Here is a 17,373-nt window from a genome sequence, read left to right as displayed (position 1 = left end):
GAGTGCAAGCCCTGCTGTGAGCGGGAGGGGAGGGCGCGCATTCCTCGTGTGCCTGCGGGTCCATCTGTCTCCGTGTCCGTGTCCGTGTCTGTGCGCACGCCGCGCCCGGGGCTGTCCTGCGGGTACACGAGCATCTGCAGCGGCAGCCGGTCCGTGCGCCCTGTCCGTGTCCCCTGTCCGTGTCTGTGCGCTGTGTCCGTGTGCCGTGTCCGTGTCCGTGTGCTGTGTCCGTGTGCCGTGTCCGTGTCCGTGTCCCGTGTCCGTGGGCCCGGCCGTGCCCGCGGGTCCCGCTCCCCGGACCGGGCTACGCCTCCCTGCGCGGGGCGGGGAGGCGGCGGCGCACCCTCGGGAGCGGGACACACACACGCACGGACCCACGGACACCCGGAGGGACACACGGACCCGCTCGCCGCCCCGTCCCGTCCCGTCCCGCCGCCCCCGGGCAGCTCCGCGGCGCCGCCCCCGCCTCCTCCTCCCGCCGCCGCCGCCGCGGCCGCACAAAAGGCGGCGGGGAGGGCCCGGCCGGGAAGGGCAGCCCGGCCGCCCCGGCCGCCGCACCATGCCCCGCCGAGGGGGGCTGCCGGCCCCCGCCGCCGCCCGCCGGCCCCCCCCGCTCCTCCTCCTGCGCCTCCTCCTCCTGGCCGCCCCGCTGCAGCCCGGCAGAGGTAAGGGCCGCTCCGCTCCCGCCGCCCCGGGCCCTGCGAACGCCGCTGCGGAAGGCGGCTTGTCCCCCAGACCCGCCTGGGTGCTCTCGGTTACCGGCTCTGTTCTCTCCTGCTCTCGCCCCGCTTCCCGCTGCCTCCCCCCGGCGCTCGCTTTGCCGTGTGCCCGCAGCCGGCGGGACGCGGGTCCCCGCTGTCCCCACTGTCCCCACTGTCCCTTCTGTCCCCGCTGTCCCCACTGTCCCCATGCCCGGGGTGGCCACTGCCGGGGCTCTCCGCGCATCCCCGCCGGTCCCGGCCCCTTCCCGGGGACCCGCGCTCGCAGCGCTGTGGGGCACGGACCGCATCCGCGGGGTGTTACACCTTCGCCTTAAAAAGCACGGAACTGCTATTTATACACCTCGCTCTATATATATTCCTAATGGATAAGCGCTTCCCCGGAGCGCTCGGTGTTAATCGATGGGATGAGGAGTGGCAGCAGAAAGCCACGCACGGGCTGTCGCGCTGCCGGGGGCCGGATCCAGGCTCGCACCTTGTATCGTTCCTCACTTGCGTTGTACCGTCCCCACCCCGTCTGCTGGCATCCAGAGAGGTCCTTGTCCCCCGTGGGGATGCTCTCGGTTTACACACACACACTCACACGTGAACCGCAGTCCAGTTTGTAACTCTGCTCCAGCAATACTGGAAATAGGGTTTCCCTCCTCTCTGAGCGCTTGGGGAAAGTTTTTTACACGAAAGAAGCCCACAAAATGCCTAAGTCCACCATTCCAGTACGTACTCTCAGTGCTTGATATTTTAAGAAGAGACTCATCTTGCAGAGTGCTGTAGCATATGACTGCAAAAGCTCAGAAGAGTTTTTCTTATTTAATTTTTTTTTTTTTGTGTGTGTGTGCTTGATCCATGAAATTGATGGTTCAGTATTGCCACAGACCATCTTGGGTCTTTTAGAATGCTTATTGCAAGCACAGAGAAAATGCTCCTTTTTCATGCTTAGCTGTATAAAGTGCATCACTTTTTTTTTTTTTTTTTTTCCCACTATGTCTTCCCTAAGCAAGCCAGTACATTCACCTCTGTTTGAGGAGCTGCCCAAACTAGGATTTCTTGCAGAACAGGTTTAAAATGAGGTCTGATTGCCTGGAGCATCTTTATGAGTAGATTTGCTGAGTACCTTTCATCAGAGTTTCCTATCTTGCTCTGCATCTGTACCTTGATGTATTAAAATCTCTGCTGTCTAGTGGGATACCCTGTTTTCCTCTGCTTTTTTTAGCTCTCCTGCAGCTCAATCCAAGGGAAGGATGTTATTTGAAGATGTTTTTTGTGCTTTCTGGGCAAAATAAATAGCATGCAGGGCTTACTTAGGACTCAGCGGCATCAGTGTGAAGGACTGTACGTGGGCTGTGCAGATCAGCAATCCAAGGGGTGGATTATTTACCTCCAGGGTAATCCCAGCTAAATCCTGGATGGAATTTCTCCCATTATAAGAAGTTTAGTTGATTTTTCAGGAATGGTTTCATTAAATGTACTGCAGTCCAAAGAGCAGAATTATTTCCTTCCAGTCTCAGTGGGTGACTCGCCCCAGCATCTGCAAGGATCTGGACTGGCATGAGCATCATCAGGTCCTTGCTCTGCCTGATTCAGGAAAAACTGCACTGAATCAAGCACAGCAAAGACTTGCATCTGGAAAATCCTGCGTGTTTCTACTCCAACTCAAAAGCTCAGGTTTCAGTCTAAATTTGGAGGGCTTCGCAAAGCTCTGTTTTCACAACAATGCTGGAAATGGTTTAGTCTTGCTACAGAGTGGAAAGAAAAGCATACTTGGAAACTTCAAAAGCTGCCACTGGGAGGAATGTCACCCCATGGCTGGCCACAGGAGCGTGGGCTGCTTTGGTCACGGCACGCAGTGGAAGGAGGAGACCTTGGTTTTCATTCAGCTATTACTGTGACTAAGTAAACTCTCAAAAATCCAGCAGTTGGGAACGGAGGTAAATATTTCCATGCAGATGGGCGAGTGAAGCAGCGGGAGAGCCAGGCCTGGGTAGCCAGGGGATGAATGCAAGTATTTGCTATATAAAGCCCATTATTTTTGCTGTGTTACCCTGTGCACAGCTACCAGAGCAGCAGCTCTCAAGGAGAGGCTTTGGGCCATGTTGTAGGGTTTGCAAATGCAAGTGTTAATTGCTGTCTAAATTTTAACTCAGTTGAACAAGCTACATTTGCTTTATACTACTTATTTATGTTTTGAGCTCTTGTAGTGTCCGAGAGCTGGAGTATAACTTCTGAATGTGAACAAGGAATGAAATGCTTGGGGATGTGGTAACAGCCAGAAGGAAAAAAAAGAGCCCCACACTCTTAAGAAGGCTCTTGTTTGGTATGAATGAGCCCAAGGAGCCTGTTTGAATGAGAGCCATAGAGAGAGTGCAGGGCTTGTCTCTCTGGGGTTAGAGTTAACCACCTTGCGGGCAGCAGAGACCCGGCAGTGCAGGGCTCTGGCACGGTCAGGCCTCTGCCATGGCTGACAATGACTGACAGGACCTACTTATCCCTTTTTTGTTTTCAGTCCAGGGCACGCTAGGTTTTCCTCCAGCTGTCCAGCTTGATTCACTGCTTCCTGTGCTCACAGCCCAGCCCCTCATGGGAGCGACCCAGGCAGCCACTGCTTTCCATTTCTTGGTGCAATATTCACAGGGGATGCAGCAAATATCCTTCTTCCTTCTTCCTTTTCTCAAAGTTCTTGTGTCAGGAGAAAACTTCATGGGACTCCTCAGCAGCAGCTGTTGAGAAGTCTGCAGAATCTGCAGATTGCACCCAGCAGCAGCAGCGTGGTGCGCTGGTATCTGCAGATGCAACTGGCTGAAAATAGAGGCCTGACAATGCTTTTATTGACATTTGGGTTGGAAAAAATAGCAGACTGGGAGTTCAAGCCTGAGGCGTTTCATTTGGAGTGTGCAGCCTCTGTGCTGAAAGCTCGGTTGAAGATTTCTTTAATCATTTATTGACAGTGGAAGTTAATAGCTGCACCCGGGGGAGCTGGGCCATCAGTGGCATCGAAGGGCACATTCATAGCCACAGGCATGCTTGAACAAGCTGCTGCATTCAAAGCCCATACCATTGATGTCTTTGACTTTACTTGTGTGGTTCCACTTCTTTTTTGAAGCCCAAAGCGCAAATTGTGGATTTTTAAAGTGAAACCTGCTCGGGATCAGCAATCCAGGAGCAAAGAGCATCAGCCTGGCTGATGCCCCTGCTGGGATCACAGGCAGGGAGAGCCCTCAGTGTCTTCCACCCCTGCTGCCTTGGACGTGTCCCAGTGCAAACACACTGCAAGGCTTAACCTGGATATCCTGTGGGAATGTCTCCTGTAGTAAAATAAAAGTAGTTTACTGCAACATGAGTCCACTGTGAGAATCACCTGTGTGGGGAGATGAGTATGTTTCAAGAGTGCTTTCATATGAAAATTATGGGACTGGCCCCACTCCCCATATATTCAGCTGGGAAAAAATGAGAAGATATGCCTAAAGATGTGACTTTAAAAGTCAGCATCTCAGGGGCTTTTGGACAGCCAGCTCCATGTTTCAGACTGGTCAAAAAGTTATTGCCTTCTGTCCACAGCAATGGGTGTATTTGATTAGGCAGATGAGTAGCTGGACTCTGATTAACCAGAAAAAGAGTAAAGAAAAATCACCAGATTCAGTCATGTTTTAGAGGTTCTCAGCACCCCAAAGCAAGTTTCTGTCCTTTTCATTACCTTAGGGAAGGAAAAGAAAACAAGACCTCCTTGCAGGTGAAGAGAGATTTACAGCTTCTCCTACCTTTTAGGCTCCTGGGAGATTATTTGCTCTTGTTTGAATAATGTCTCAGAACCCCCCTAAACACTGTTTTGGAGTGGAATAACCATTCAGCCCATCCTGTTCTCTCTTGCTGAAGGTCTCAATCTGTGCACCAGTGGAAGCGCCACGTCCTGTGAAGAGTGTCTCCTCATCCATCCCAAGTGTGCCTGGTGCTCCAAGGAGGTAGGTGGGCACACCTCCTTTGTCTTTCATGCTCTGTGTGGTGCTGGAAGGGAGCTCTTCTCTCACCTTGCCTCTTCCTCACTCGTGCCACAAGGGGTGAGTGGAGGCAGAGGATGCTCCATGCCGAGTGTATTTTGGTTGTATGTGACTCCTCAGCTCTTTGACATCATAGGAAATAAGTCTTTGACCCCACTGGCCCCCACACACCCTCAACAGAGCAGCACTGTTCCTTCAGTCCTTCTGTCCCTTCAATTACCTTCTTGTTTTCTGTGGATGCTGGGTCCCTGCATGGGCCCCAAAAGCTCCAAGCCCCTGCCTGGTGTCCTGCTACGTGTCCCTTGTCGTGTGGCCTGGCACAGGCTCTTTGTCTGTAACAAAGATAATTCTCCTTTCTGAATCTATTGTGTCATTTGGGTGGGTGACCCATGCTTCTGGCATCCGTGCCATGAGTTGCACAGAGTAGCAGCACTTCAGAGGGAAAACACATCCCTGTGTTGATGCTGAAGCTGCTCACCCATAACTGAGTTGTGCCTCCTTGTTTGTGAGGAATTGCAAATACCCTTCCCTGCTCCCTAGGGGCTGCTCATGAGTTTACATCTAGATATAATCTAATATATGTCTTATCAAGTAGATTTACAATTTCTAGAGAACAAGGTGTGTGAAAGACCTAATAATGTTTGATGCATAGAAAGCAATTGCCTGCTTACAGCCTGTCCTAGATGTTCAGGAGAGAAGGATAGATGCTTTGAAATGCATGGAAAAATCTGAAAAACAGGCTGGCACAGCTGCTATGTCAGGAGCCAGTTTTGGGATGTGAGAACCCCAAAGCAGTGGATGATCTTGACTTCAATGGGCATGGCCAGTGGTGATTCTGTTCTGTTCCCTGCTGACCCTTAGTGTGGCCATCCCTGTCCCCTTTTGAGCACTCATTTCACCCTCCAGCTGCAGCTGGTGCTGCTGAGCTGAGGCTGCAGGCTCTGTCCCCTCTGCTGTTCCATCCCTCCTCCTGCCAGGCCTGCCTGGGGCAGCTGCCAGCTCCAGGGCAGAGGATGGGCTTGGGGATGGAGATGGGTGTGGGGTGAAGGAGATTTCCAATCCCTCTGCTTTGGCTGGCTCCTGGGGGGTGCCCCAGGCTCTCCAGGTCCGTTTCACTGGATTTTTCACTGGCAAGCACAGTTGCAGCTCTCCAGGGAAAACCCTGTAATGCTACAAACACTACGCTGCCTGACAGTGTAATGGCTTTTGTGGGCTGTTTTTTCCAGCAAGGCAATTGGTGCACAGAAGGGAAAGGGTAAAGCAATAGATCTTGCTTCTGAGACATCTTGTAAACAGCTGTAAGAGCTCCTCTTCCAGCCAGCTAATCTGTGGTGGTGAGATTGGATCCAGGAACGCTGGCTATTAAGCTATGGGTACCCAATAACTTGTGCTTTTTTGGTTGTTTTTTTCTTACTTGGCATCAAAAGACAACTTTCTGCAGAATGCTGCTAGTGGAAATGTTTATCTGGTGGTCACTGTGACCACTAATTGTACTGATGGGACTGCCAGCCTGACTTCTATCATGCAAACAGGGTAGTTACCAAAAAAAAAAGGAAAATTCCTAACTGGAATGATGGGGCCAAGGAGGAAGATGGGTGTTTACAGGGAAGTCCTGTAATACTTCCTGACCTTTAGCCTGCAGCAGCTATTTAAAAAATATGCAGTTCAAGGTGTTTTGTGCCAAGAGCTATGTGTTTAAAAGCTGCTGTTCCCATTACATGCTACATGCTAAAACTTAGCAAGTTCTAATTCTAATTCTGTATTTTTTTCTTTGTTTTTTTTTAAGAATGTAGTGTTTGAAACTAATTACTTCTCTAGCTGAGATCATCTGGTGAGGTAATAGAATTTCAAAAAAATACCTGGAGTTTTTCAACTTCAGAGAGTTTTAAAGTAATATTATAAATTCTATAATATCTGCCTTTTTAAATAGTATTTTCACCACCTTATTTCCCCTCCCTTTGCTGAAGCCAAGTCAGGTTTATTACATTTATTAAAAAGCTCTTAATGTGTTTTTCTTAGCTTTTTCCAGTTGCTGCCATTTGCTATCTATGTTGCCTGAGTGCATATATGCCAGTCAAATTTTATAGCTCTGCTGCTCTTTAAACGTCAGGGGTAAATACTGGAGTGTGTTCCACAGATGGCAGTTGTCTTGTGGTAGAACATCAGTCAGCTGATTTGTGTGTATTTTGTGCTCCCTTTGCATTTATTTTACAGGCTTGGGAGCAAATTGGGCTGGCTTTTATCAGCTTTGTAAACAACAATTAATAATTTTGTCAGGAAATATATATAGTAGAAGTCTATCAGTACATGCAGTGTAATTCCATACATAATGTATACAGTATGTTTAGAGATGTCTGTTATATGGTGTGTGTATACATATATATAGTATAGTTATATATATAATTGCATTGTATAGTTGTATATATAATTGATCTTCCTGTATACGTATAGGTTATCCTTTGGGGGAATACTTGGGGAATAATATCACTTGGTGGTACTATCATACCAGTTTCTTTGGGAGCCCTATCCCAATAGTTTCCTAGGAGGGATAAGGTCCCTTGAATGGGGAGGGAAAGGGGGTGTGTGCAGATAGATCTTGCAGCAGAGCAGTCAAGCTGTCACTTTATGACTGCCACCTCCTAACCTGTTGGTACAGGATGCATCACCTCCCCAGGCGTGGTTGGACTTCTTTCCACTTGTGCTTGTGTTCAGCATCTCTGCTGCCATCCAAAGGGGTGATGATGGACGAGCTGATGATAGCAGCTTCTGGTGTGCAGCAGCCCTAGAGCCTCCAGGGACTGCTGAGCTAACCACATGTCTTTGGGTCCTTGGAAATTTGGGAGCAGACATGGATTCTGTTGGCTCCTGCAAAAATACCTTGAAAGGCAGGCCTCAAAGGTGGTGATTTCAGTGGCACTTAGAAGAGGAGGTGTGAATATATGGCCTTAACCATCACCTGAGCATGCCTTGGAGCAGGGCTGTCTGAGGGACAATGACTCCTGGGGTGATGGAGACTGCTGCAGCCTTTCTAGCCGTGCTGGAACTGAGCAGTCTGCAAGGTCTAAGAGAAGCTGGAAATGATGAGAAATTGCTGATGTAGTGCTGGTAAAATACTCTGACTGGAAACTGCACACTGGCCTGTGGGGTTGCTGGTCTCTGTGGCAACCTGGTTTCCATGTGTGGGACCAGAAGATGCTTGCAGGATTTTTCTGCAGTGGCACCTGGTTGCCCAGGCTGAGCTGTTGGGTTTTCTGGGGAGAACAGGGAGCTCTGGAATGCCTTCAGTGCTGTGATGGACAGGTGGGGGTTGTGATTGTGACAAACCTTCCTGGGGTGAGTGCAGGGGGTGAAGCTCTTCAAAAGGAGCATTTGTGAGTACCAGTATGGGGAGGAAATTTCACCATTATTTTCTTTCTTGCTGCTTTGGGGAGCAGTGTACCAGGGTGCAGAAGCTCCTCTTGTTTGTCTGATGTGTTTATTATGGTGGATGAACTGTGTTCACCTATCCATTATCTATATGGGTGCATTTATGTGTGTACCTGGAAACCAGAGATACACATTAATTAAACTGAAATGTCCTTTTGAGGAAGTGAAATTTCACCAGTGGCACCCTCTGTTTTTCAGCAGGTGCTTTTACCCCATCTCAGAAATGTATGGCTAGAGAATGAGGAAAGAAAATCATGGATGTTCCTAAAGGGAACATGTCAAGGGTTTCTTTCTTTTTTTTCTTTTTATGTTTTTTTTTTAAATGGAGAAAGTAGGCATGTTTCAGACTGAATTAATGCAGAATTGGATTAATTAAAGCAAAAAATGATTGAGACCTTCAGCAAAAGAGAACAGGATGGGCTGAATGGTAGGGACATGCCTAGTCAGGAATTAGATATTAGATACAGTGAGTGCTGTTCTCCATTTTTACTGCATGAACCAAGCAATTTGTCTTAAAACTGTCAAACTGATGAGCATGTAATTGTCACGCTGTTGTCTCCATTCATTCTGTCTGCTTGTGTGCATTTGCCTTTGTGAGCTTGTTAGCACCGAGGCTGGACCACGGGGGCTGGAGCAGCCAGAGTCACTGACAGGGGCTGGGGGATCTTCCAGAGTGCTCCTCTGGGGCAGGAAGCAAAGTTTGGGTGGTTCCCCCTTGCGAGGGGCACTGCTGCATTTCTTGCCCAAGCAGGCCCGCAGACAGAGGACTGGCAGATACGTGGGTGCACTGAATTGCTTAATTTGCCCCAGGGTGTTCTCTGCTTGGGGAAAAATTGGGGCTTGAGCCAGTGTGCTGTGTCTGAGCTGCTGTGGGGATGCCTTTTGGTGTGGTTTCTCGTGAGCTGCCTGGACCTGTGCAATGCCCTTTATTCCCCAGTGCTCATCCTTTTTCCCTTTACTAAACTTACATGAACCTTGATTTTCTCTGTCATGGAAAACCTTGCACTAGAGTTGAAAGGTACCTGGTAGCCCCAGTTTTGGCCTTGGGTTTTGACCTGTGCCTGCAGTTTGGTGTTTGTTTGCAGGGTGCAGTGCTGACTGCTGGGACTTCCCCAAGGCCACTGTCACCCCCTGCTTAGTGTAAGAAATCAAGAACAAGTAGGGGGGTCAGTCCTGCACCTCTGAGTGCTGAGCTGCATCACCCTCCAGCTGGGCATTTGCACCCCTGAGGGTGGGTGGGTACACACCTCAGGTAATAGGGCTTTGCACAGAACAAGAAAATAGCTGGGTTTGTTTGGAGCTGCAGGTTAGCAATTGCTGCTGTCCTCTGGACCCATTTTAGAAGAAAGTTTAGAGAAAATTGCTGGATCAAGCAAGGGGGACCTGGGGTCTGGAGGAGTGCAGAGGGACTGCTGACCTTAGAGTTGTGTAGGAGCTTTCTCCTTGGATTTCCTTTGGAGTCTTGGAAGCAGACCCTGGGAATGCTTGGAAACACCTGATAGAAGCTGCAGTTATGTGAGCAGCCCTAAATATTGTCCTATTTGGATGCTTCTTTCCAATATTAATTACTTGAGAGTGTGATAATTGATAAAAGATTTGTGTTAATCATAAAAGTATTGGGGTTTGTATAAACCAGAATACTAAGGTCTGAAGTAAAGCATAGACACTTGATAGAGGAAAAATGTGATTAAATAATTCTGTTTTAAATCTCCTGTTATGAATATTATGTTTCTAAATAATTTGCATCTACTACCAGTTTGTAAAATCAGACTTTCCAATAGTTGATAGATTTTGCAAAAGCAGACTTCCTGCCTTTGTTTTATCAATGACTGCCTATCTACAAAGACCAGAACTTCCCAATTTCTGCCGGTTTTATCTACCAAGACCAGATGGTTATCTATGAGACTGACTCCCAGAGACTTTACACAGATGTTTATTTCTGCCACAACTGCTTGTCTGGCAAAATTATGACAGGAAAAAAACAAAAATTATTGATTATAACAAAGAACCATACTATAAGAGGCTGCAAACCAAGGTTCGATGGAGCGTGGAGTGGGGGTGACCCCTCATGTCTCCCCAGCTCTGCTTTGTTCTGTTTATACAAAATAAAGCAATCTAAATTTTACTGAATAGCGAGATTTTTGTTTCTCATTTATAACAAGAGTAACTACAAGTTTCCAGCTGTGCTCCTGGGCTGTTTGTATTGCTTTTTGCAACACTTTTTTGGATGTCCTTTTAAGTAAGTGGCAGCAGAAATGAGCTGGCAGAGGTGTTCACCTGGAGCTGTGGTTTGGGTACTGGGAGAACATCTCCCCCTGGGTGCCTGCTGCTGGGTGGATAGGCCCAGGAGAACACTTTTCAGCTTTTTACTGATTTCAGGTAAAACCAAATCCAAGAGAAACTTTTCTCCAAGGCTGCCTGAAATGTGCAGTTCTGAAAGGCTGGGTGTTGTTTCATAAGGGATTCTGATTTTTATTTTGTCATGATGGAGATGATTTAAATAGTCCCAGTCGTCTTTTTTTGGAAGTTCATCTGTTTACACAATGCATTCCAAGAAATTTGTGCTCATATCCATCTGATGTGCCGTCGTTGGTTTCTTGGCTGGACACTGCTGCTGGATGCTGGAATGCAAATCTCTCATTTTTCAAATAGCTCTGGGACCTTGTAGTGAGAAAAATGCAGCTGGAAGCCTCTGTCTGTGTCCCAGGGCTCTGTATCCAAGCTTGTCCTTGAGGGACCCCTGGAGATCACCCCATGAGGGTCTGTCAGGAGCCTCTCCCTCCTTGATGTCTCTCCTGTCCTCTGCCATGCTGGAGTTTCAGCAGTAAGTGAGCTTTATTCAGCCCCACACTGGTTTTGGCTGAACAGCTGAAGGAGGAGCTGGCATGGCTGCAAGCATCTTCTCTGCATTATTTAATGTCATTTTAGTCTCTCAGCCCTGGAGCTGAAGAGGGTTGTCTCTATTGTTGTAGTGCAGAAATAAGTAGGAATCAACTTGAAAATCCAGTAAGTTTTGGGCATGTGACTTGTTCCCTTTGGCACTTTTGGGGAGAAAAAAAAAAGGCATTCTAACAAACAGGCTCTTTGCAAAAGGGTGCATTGTGTTCCCGGCTGTTCCTGAGCTCTGCCCTGCACAAGGCTGCTTTGTGCACCATGCATGGGGCTCGCAGCAAGGGCTGGAGCTCTGGGATGGGTGTTGGGAGACTCCTGGCCATCCTTTGGGAGTGGCCACTGCCTGCACCTTGCTGCCTGTGCCTAGCTGCCTGTGGTGGGCACAGACTGAGTTTTTACCAGCTCCTGTGAAGTTTCTCCCACGTCCCTTATCCTCCATGCAGTGCTTGTGTGAGGATGTGTGATGTCTCACCCAGGGGACAGGGAGCCACCCAGCCAGTCTTCAGCTTCACATCTTTACGTGGCCCTCTCTGGGTTGGTGGGTGTGTCCTGCTTCCCTCAGTGCCAGCTCCTTGTCCTTTCTTCTGCCTTTTGCAAAGCTCCTTTGAGACGATGCATGTGCACAAAATAATAAGGATGGCAATGGGCTGTCCCTGCAGCAAACCAAGTGCTTTGCTTTTCTCTCTTGTGGTCAGGGCTGGGAACAGGTGCTGCTGCTGTGGCTGGGCTGAAAATACAGGCGTTTCTGTTTCAGTGCTCTGTGAGGAAATTCAGTGTTCAAATCCTCAGAGAATTTCCTTTTTTGGTTGATCCTTTTGAAAGGCTCAAGGCTCAGCGCAGGCTCCTTCCAAGTACAGTCACCACAAAGGGCACCAGCTTCTCCTTGTCATCGCCTAGTTGTTAGACACCAGCATGTCAAAACAAAGCCCCTGCTGGGGGGTTGATGAATTCCTCTCCACTTTCTTTTTATCTCTTCTTCCCCCCCAGGATTTTGGCAGCTCCAAGTCCATCACATCCCGGTGTGACTTCCTGCAGAACCTGATTGCAAACGGCTGTGCCGGGGCCATCGAGAACCCCAGCAGCAGCAGCAGCGTGCTGAAGAACGTCCCTCTGAGCAGCAAGGGCTCTGGCCAGAGCCACCTGGACGTCACACAGATCACACCTCAGAAGGTCGCCTTGAATCTTCGTCCTGGTGAGTCCCCAGTGGCTCTGTGGGCTGTGGGGGGAGGGAGGGAGGGTGGCCAGGACATGCCATAGCATGTTGTAGCTTGTGGCCTTGTAGCCTACTAAAGTAGTGACTGCTGGTCCCTTCCATACCTTTGAACTTTGGTGGTGTGTCACAAACAGGTTTGGGGCTGGGGCACGTGTCCTCCTTGAGAGGCAAAGGCAAAGCCCACCCACAGCTGCTACCAGTAATGGTCTTAACACTTGTGTGTGTGTAAGAGGAGCCTGCTCAGCTTCAGGATGGAATCACCGTGTGGAAGGAGTTAAAATAACTCTGGTTCCTCCACTAAGCTGACAGGGCATGACTCTAAACTGAGACAGCTCCGGCTATAAATTGAAAACAAACCCACATATCTGTTTTCTGTCAGTATGCAAAAGAGCTATGGGATCAAGGCAGAAGATGGAGATTTGAACTTGTGACTCAGGCCTTGGACTGTAGCCAGGTCCCTCTTTCATTCTCCTGAGCCATCACTTTTCTTCAATCTCTTCCTTTTAATTAAAAATTAGAAGAGAACGGCTCATCTGAGCTATGCGAGCATGCTTTGCATGCATGGTGGGGGGAGGCTTTTTGCATGGTGGGGGGAGGCTTTAATGTGGGTTTAGAATTCTTGCAAAAATTTGGCAGCTGACATTTCTGAAGAGGGAAAAAAGCTCTTTATTGCAAAGATAAGAAGCAAATATAAAAGCTTGATTCATTATAAGCGATTGGTGTGGGTTTCTAAGGCTTACAGTTTTGTGACAGCGCTCATGAGCATACAGAAAAGGGAAATATTGATGCTTTGCCCAAGAAAAACAGGGGTTTGAGCTGGTGCTTACGCTATCAGTGCTCTCCCAGAGCCTACCAGCTGCTGTAGGAGTTTCTGTTTTAGCTGTGTAAGTTAGAAGTTGTCATGTTTTTCAATTAACTTCCTCAGCTGTCATTGGTCAGACCCTCAAATTTAAAAAAAATTACTTCAAATCCTTAAAATCAGATACCTGAGAGCAGACACCACTGTACATACATCTGCCACTGAATATTGTGTTAAAAAAAGGAGCAAAAGGGAGTTGTTATTACTGCTGTTCCTTGAGGCAGTTCCTGACAGAAAGGGCTGGCTCAGCTTCCACATCTCACCACCTCCCCACGCAGTGCCCAGTGCTCAGCACATTCTGCTTTCCCAGTTCCTGAGTTTTGCCCATCCAATGTCCACTGCTCCAGTTGGTGGTGCGGTGTGGGGATCCATCTCCCTGCAGCCTCCTGGGGTCTGTGCTCTTGGAAACCTTGTGCTGGTGTGCTGCTTCTGCCCACCCTTGAGGGACCACGCTCAGGGCCATCCTCAGTTCTTGGTGATGGAGAAGCTCTCCAGGTCGGGGCTGAGCTGTAGGAATCACCCTGAGGACCCCCACAGCAATTCCCACACTCAGCCAGTGAACTCCTCTCCCTGTGCTCCTCTTGCAGAGCATCAGAGTCATTGCAGGAGCAGGGACAAACTTAGATGTTTGTAATAGTATCTACCATTTTTGTTCTGTTTTTGATGTTGGGCGGCACTTCACCTTCAGGCTGATGACTTCCTAAACCCTTGCATTAGCAGGCCCAGTTTAAATTATCCATTAATCCTTGAGCTTGGGAGAACAGGTTTCACCCTGGGAACCCAAGACAAAGAGGAGACAATGTTGATTTAATTTTGGGCATGAGGGGTGTACTATTTCAAAGATGAATTCACGCAGCCTCTGTGGCAATGGTGATCTTTTATTCTTAGACTGCTAAGCAGAAGCAGAAGGGAGTGGATTGTCAATTGTTTGCTGTTCCCACCCAGGCAGTTTGATCTCATCATCCTGTGGCAAAAGTCACATCCCCAAATCTGTGTCCTCAGCTAAACTCCAAAGGCCTTTAATTGATGTTCTTACGGAGCAGCTTTTGGATTGAGCATTTAGTTTTTATAATATTGCTTTTTAATCTTGATTCCAGCTAGAAAGTAGTGTGTCCTAGTTAAATGAAATAGTGTAAAAGGACTTAAAAAATGAATACATGCAAGCTGTGTTGCCCATCAAGCCATAAGCCTCACCAAGCAGGAATAAGCTGGATAAGCATGATTGTTGAGTTTATGTTCTTAAATTGACCAAAATCAAATTTTCCAGTTTCTGCACTGCCTCTGTGTGATGGTATCCAAGAAAAATTTCTGAATTAAGCTCTGAGTTTAAAACTTTTCAGTAAAAGCCCTAAGGAGAGGATGGTGGTGACAGTACACGAGGAAGGAGGGGGCTGGATTATCCCTAGAAGTGTGAGAGTAATACTGTCCAAAGAGAATAATAAATTCTTTTGCAGTTACATCTACATGCATTGGTGATATTTTCTCTGACATAGTCCGTTTGTGCAGTTAGGAATGAAAGAAGAACCAGCCACAGGATCCTGTTGGTTTTGGTGCTTCTCAGGGACTAATAAATTTGTAACTATTAAGAGAAGCATGTTTGATCACAGCATCCCAAATACCCTTTCTGGCAGGAAAAACAGTGCTTTGGTAATGAAAATGTTGCAAAATACAGAGGAGACATCCTCTTTTCCAGTGGGGAAAATAGAAAATATGTAGGAATGAAAAACATGGGCATGGGAAAGAATTTTCCCAGATTTAAACACATTTTTGCAGCACTGAATTAAAGTCAAGCTTGCAGTCACAGTCTTTTACTCTGCAATCAGCGCCAACAGGTCTTGTGCTACATAAGTTATGTTCTTTGTTCCCCCACAAAAGGCATGCCAGGTACAATGTGAGGCCCACCTGGAGCACCTGCTGTGCTCCACATCCCAGCCCTGTGTTGGGAATGTCCTGCTCCTGCTGGACAAGAAAGCTGGGCAGAGTAAGGAGGAATATTTATTCTTGCTTCCTACAGCTGGGCACTATGGTTTGCACATGGTGGCTCCTGCAGCCCTGCCTTTTCCAGGTGGGGCTGTAGCAGATTGCAGGGAAATGCTGAAGGAGCAGGAGGGTGTTGTTTGAGGAGCTCTAGCTTGGTGCAGCCTGATCCCAGGTGCCAGGCAGGGCTCTGCCAGCCAGGCTGCAGAGCCCCTTGTGCTGTGCACGGCCAGCATGGCAGTTTTGGGATGCTGCTGCTGCTGTTGGGCTGGAAGTAAGTGAGAGCAGCTGTGCTGCTGTGCACAAGGAGGAGAACAATAAAGCAGTTAGGGGAAATGTTTTCACAATGCTAAAAAATGTGATTTCCATTTCTGGGGAAGAAGAGAAAGCCACAAGTGTTTTGTAGAATCTGCCACTGCCCCAAGTTCAGCCTTGCCCATGAAGGGCTGGGAGAGGGCAGAACTGGGAGCTTGGTTTTCAAAGGATCCAATTCCCTGCGGCTGAGACCCCAGTGAGCTGGAAAAGGGGCTAAGGTGGAAACTGGGAACATGGGATCTCCAAATCAGCCTGGCTTGTGAGGTTGGGGTTTGAAGTTTTATTTAGACCCCTCCATTAGCAAAGTGAAAGGCAAACCTTTGCCACCTGCTGTCTGGCTCCACCAAGGTCCATCTGGTGTGAAGTTGAGTTGACTCTGAAGCCACTTCAGCTGTTTTGAAATGTAGATGCTGTCTGTGGTGGCCTTCCCTGGCACCCCTTCCAGAGAGCATCTCCAGTGGAGCCAGTGTGGCAGAGGGGAAGGTCAGGGACAGGCTTTCCTCTGCTTCTCTTCACATCTGCACAGCCTGTGACTCTGCCCTGTCAGCTCCTTCCCTTGTGTTCTTCACTTCAGGAAGTTTCACCTCTGCCTTAGTGCATCCCTGGGTGACCCTAACAACTTTCTTTTTCGCTTCCCTTTCGTCCTGATTGCTCTGTTTTTGGGGGCAGCTCCTTTTCAAAGGTGTTTCTTCTGTGTCTGCTTCACCTCGACTTCCCTACACAGCTCAGAGAACACCTTGCATTCACCTCATGCTGGCTATTTTCTCCTGATCCTTCTCCTGCTCTACCTCCTTCTCTCTTTTGTTCAGGACTTCTTGGACTGCTCCTGGTTTGCTTTGAGAATGTACTCAAGTAAGTGGAGGCAGGGTCCCTGTTTCAGTAGTCCATGAAATATCCATTTAAGGTTCACTCTGCTTTTCTTTCCTGTTTTCTAGGAAAACATCCCTGGATGCACACAGGGCAGCAGTGCTTTTCATGGGTCCCTCCCTTAGATGTTCCCTCCAGTGAGATGGAAAGACCCTTTCTGATACCTCCAAAGAGCTGAAATAGAGACATGCACTCCATGTCTTTTTCTTGCCAGCCAGTACGCTGCATAGCTTAAGAGGACCCAAAGTCAGTACCTGTTTCCCTGTTAGTCTCCTAAGGGATTATCTGGAAAAGCTTATTGCCCTCACCCTCTTTTTTTGAAAAGTGTTCTGTCTGCTCTGCAGGGGGAAAAAAAAGGTGTGACATCTGGATTTTTATGTGTGCTGGGAGTTCCCTTTTCATTGTGCCCAACCTTTGTGTGTGTGCAGGTGACCGGACGTCGTTCCGAGTCCAGGTGAGGCAGGTGGAGGATTATCCCGTGGATCTCTACTACCTGATGGATCTGTCCCTGTCCATGAACGACGACCTGGATAATATCCGCAATCTGGGGACCAAGCTGGCTGAAGAGATGCGAAAGCTCACGAGCAATTTCCGTCTGGGGTTTGGCTCTTTCGTGGACAAAAACATTTCTCCTTTCTCCTACACAGCACCAAGATACCAAAACAATCCCTGCATTGGGTAAGTGGTGGGTGCACCCTGAAGGGGTTTGCACAGAACCTGGCTGCAGCGTGCCTTTTTGCTTCAAATAATGAACCACACTTCAGCCCTGGCTTTTGAGAATGATGATTTGCCTTGGCTGTCATTGTGATACTTGAGCAATTCAAAATAGGACAGCTTCTAATTTTGCTGTGGCTGCTGGGAGATCTCTGCATCTAGACATGGGAAACTGTTGTACCAGGGAGCCTGAAGTTATTTTTAAGTACCTGAAAAGGATGCAGACATAGCAGGCTTTTTTACAGCCTTTAAGGAAAAGGAGCCAGAGCCAGAAATTCCTGATTTCTGATCCTAGCTTGAGTCATAGTTTGGCATTGAGTAAATCAATTAAGCTTTTTGTCTGCATTTTACAGATAAGGAGACCAAGGCAATGTAAATCCTTCTCAACAAAAGTGTTTGGAG

The 17,373-nt window shown here is 48.2% G+C and overlaps 1 protein-coding gene across 1 annotated transcript in view; it reads left to right on the top strand.

Annotated features, from left to right (window-relative positions):
• The first annotated feature begins 559 nt into the window (after positions 1-559).
• Positions 560-17,373, top strand: part of ITGB5 (integrin subunit beta 5) — a 57,050-nt gene continuing 40,236 nt past the window's right edge. Inside the window, exons 1-4 of the mRNA XM_033064376.1 lie at positions 560-665; positions 4,587-4,672; positions 12,014-12,218; positions 16,686-16,935. Coding sequence (XP_032920267.1) covers positions 560-665; positions 4,587-4,672; positions 12,014-12,218; positions 16,686-16,935 — 647 coding nt within the window. The remainder of the gene's footprint in view (positions 666-4,586; positions 4,673-12,013; positions 12,219-16,685; positions 16,936-17,373) is intronic.

This window comes from Catharus ustulatus, chromosome 7, assembly GCF_009819885.2.
Source record: "Catharus ustulatus isolate bCatUst1 chromosome 7, bCatUst1.pri.v2, whole genome shotgun sequence".
In the NCBI taxonomy this organism is placed as follows: domain Eukaryota; kingdom Metazoa; phylum Chordata; class Aves; order Passeriformes; family Turdidae; genus Catharus; species Catharus ustulatus.
The sequence above is the reverse complement of the archived record's forward strand: the minus strand, read 5'-3'. Positions and strand labels throughout refer to the sequence as shown.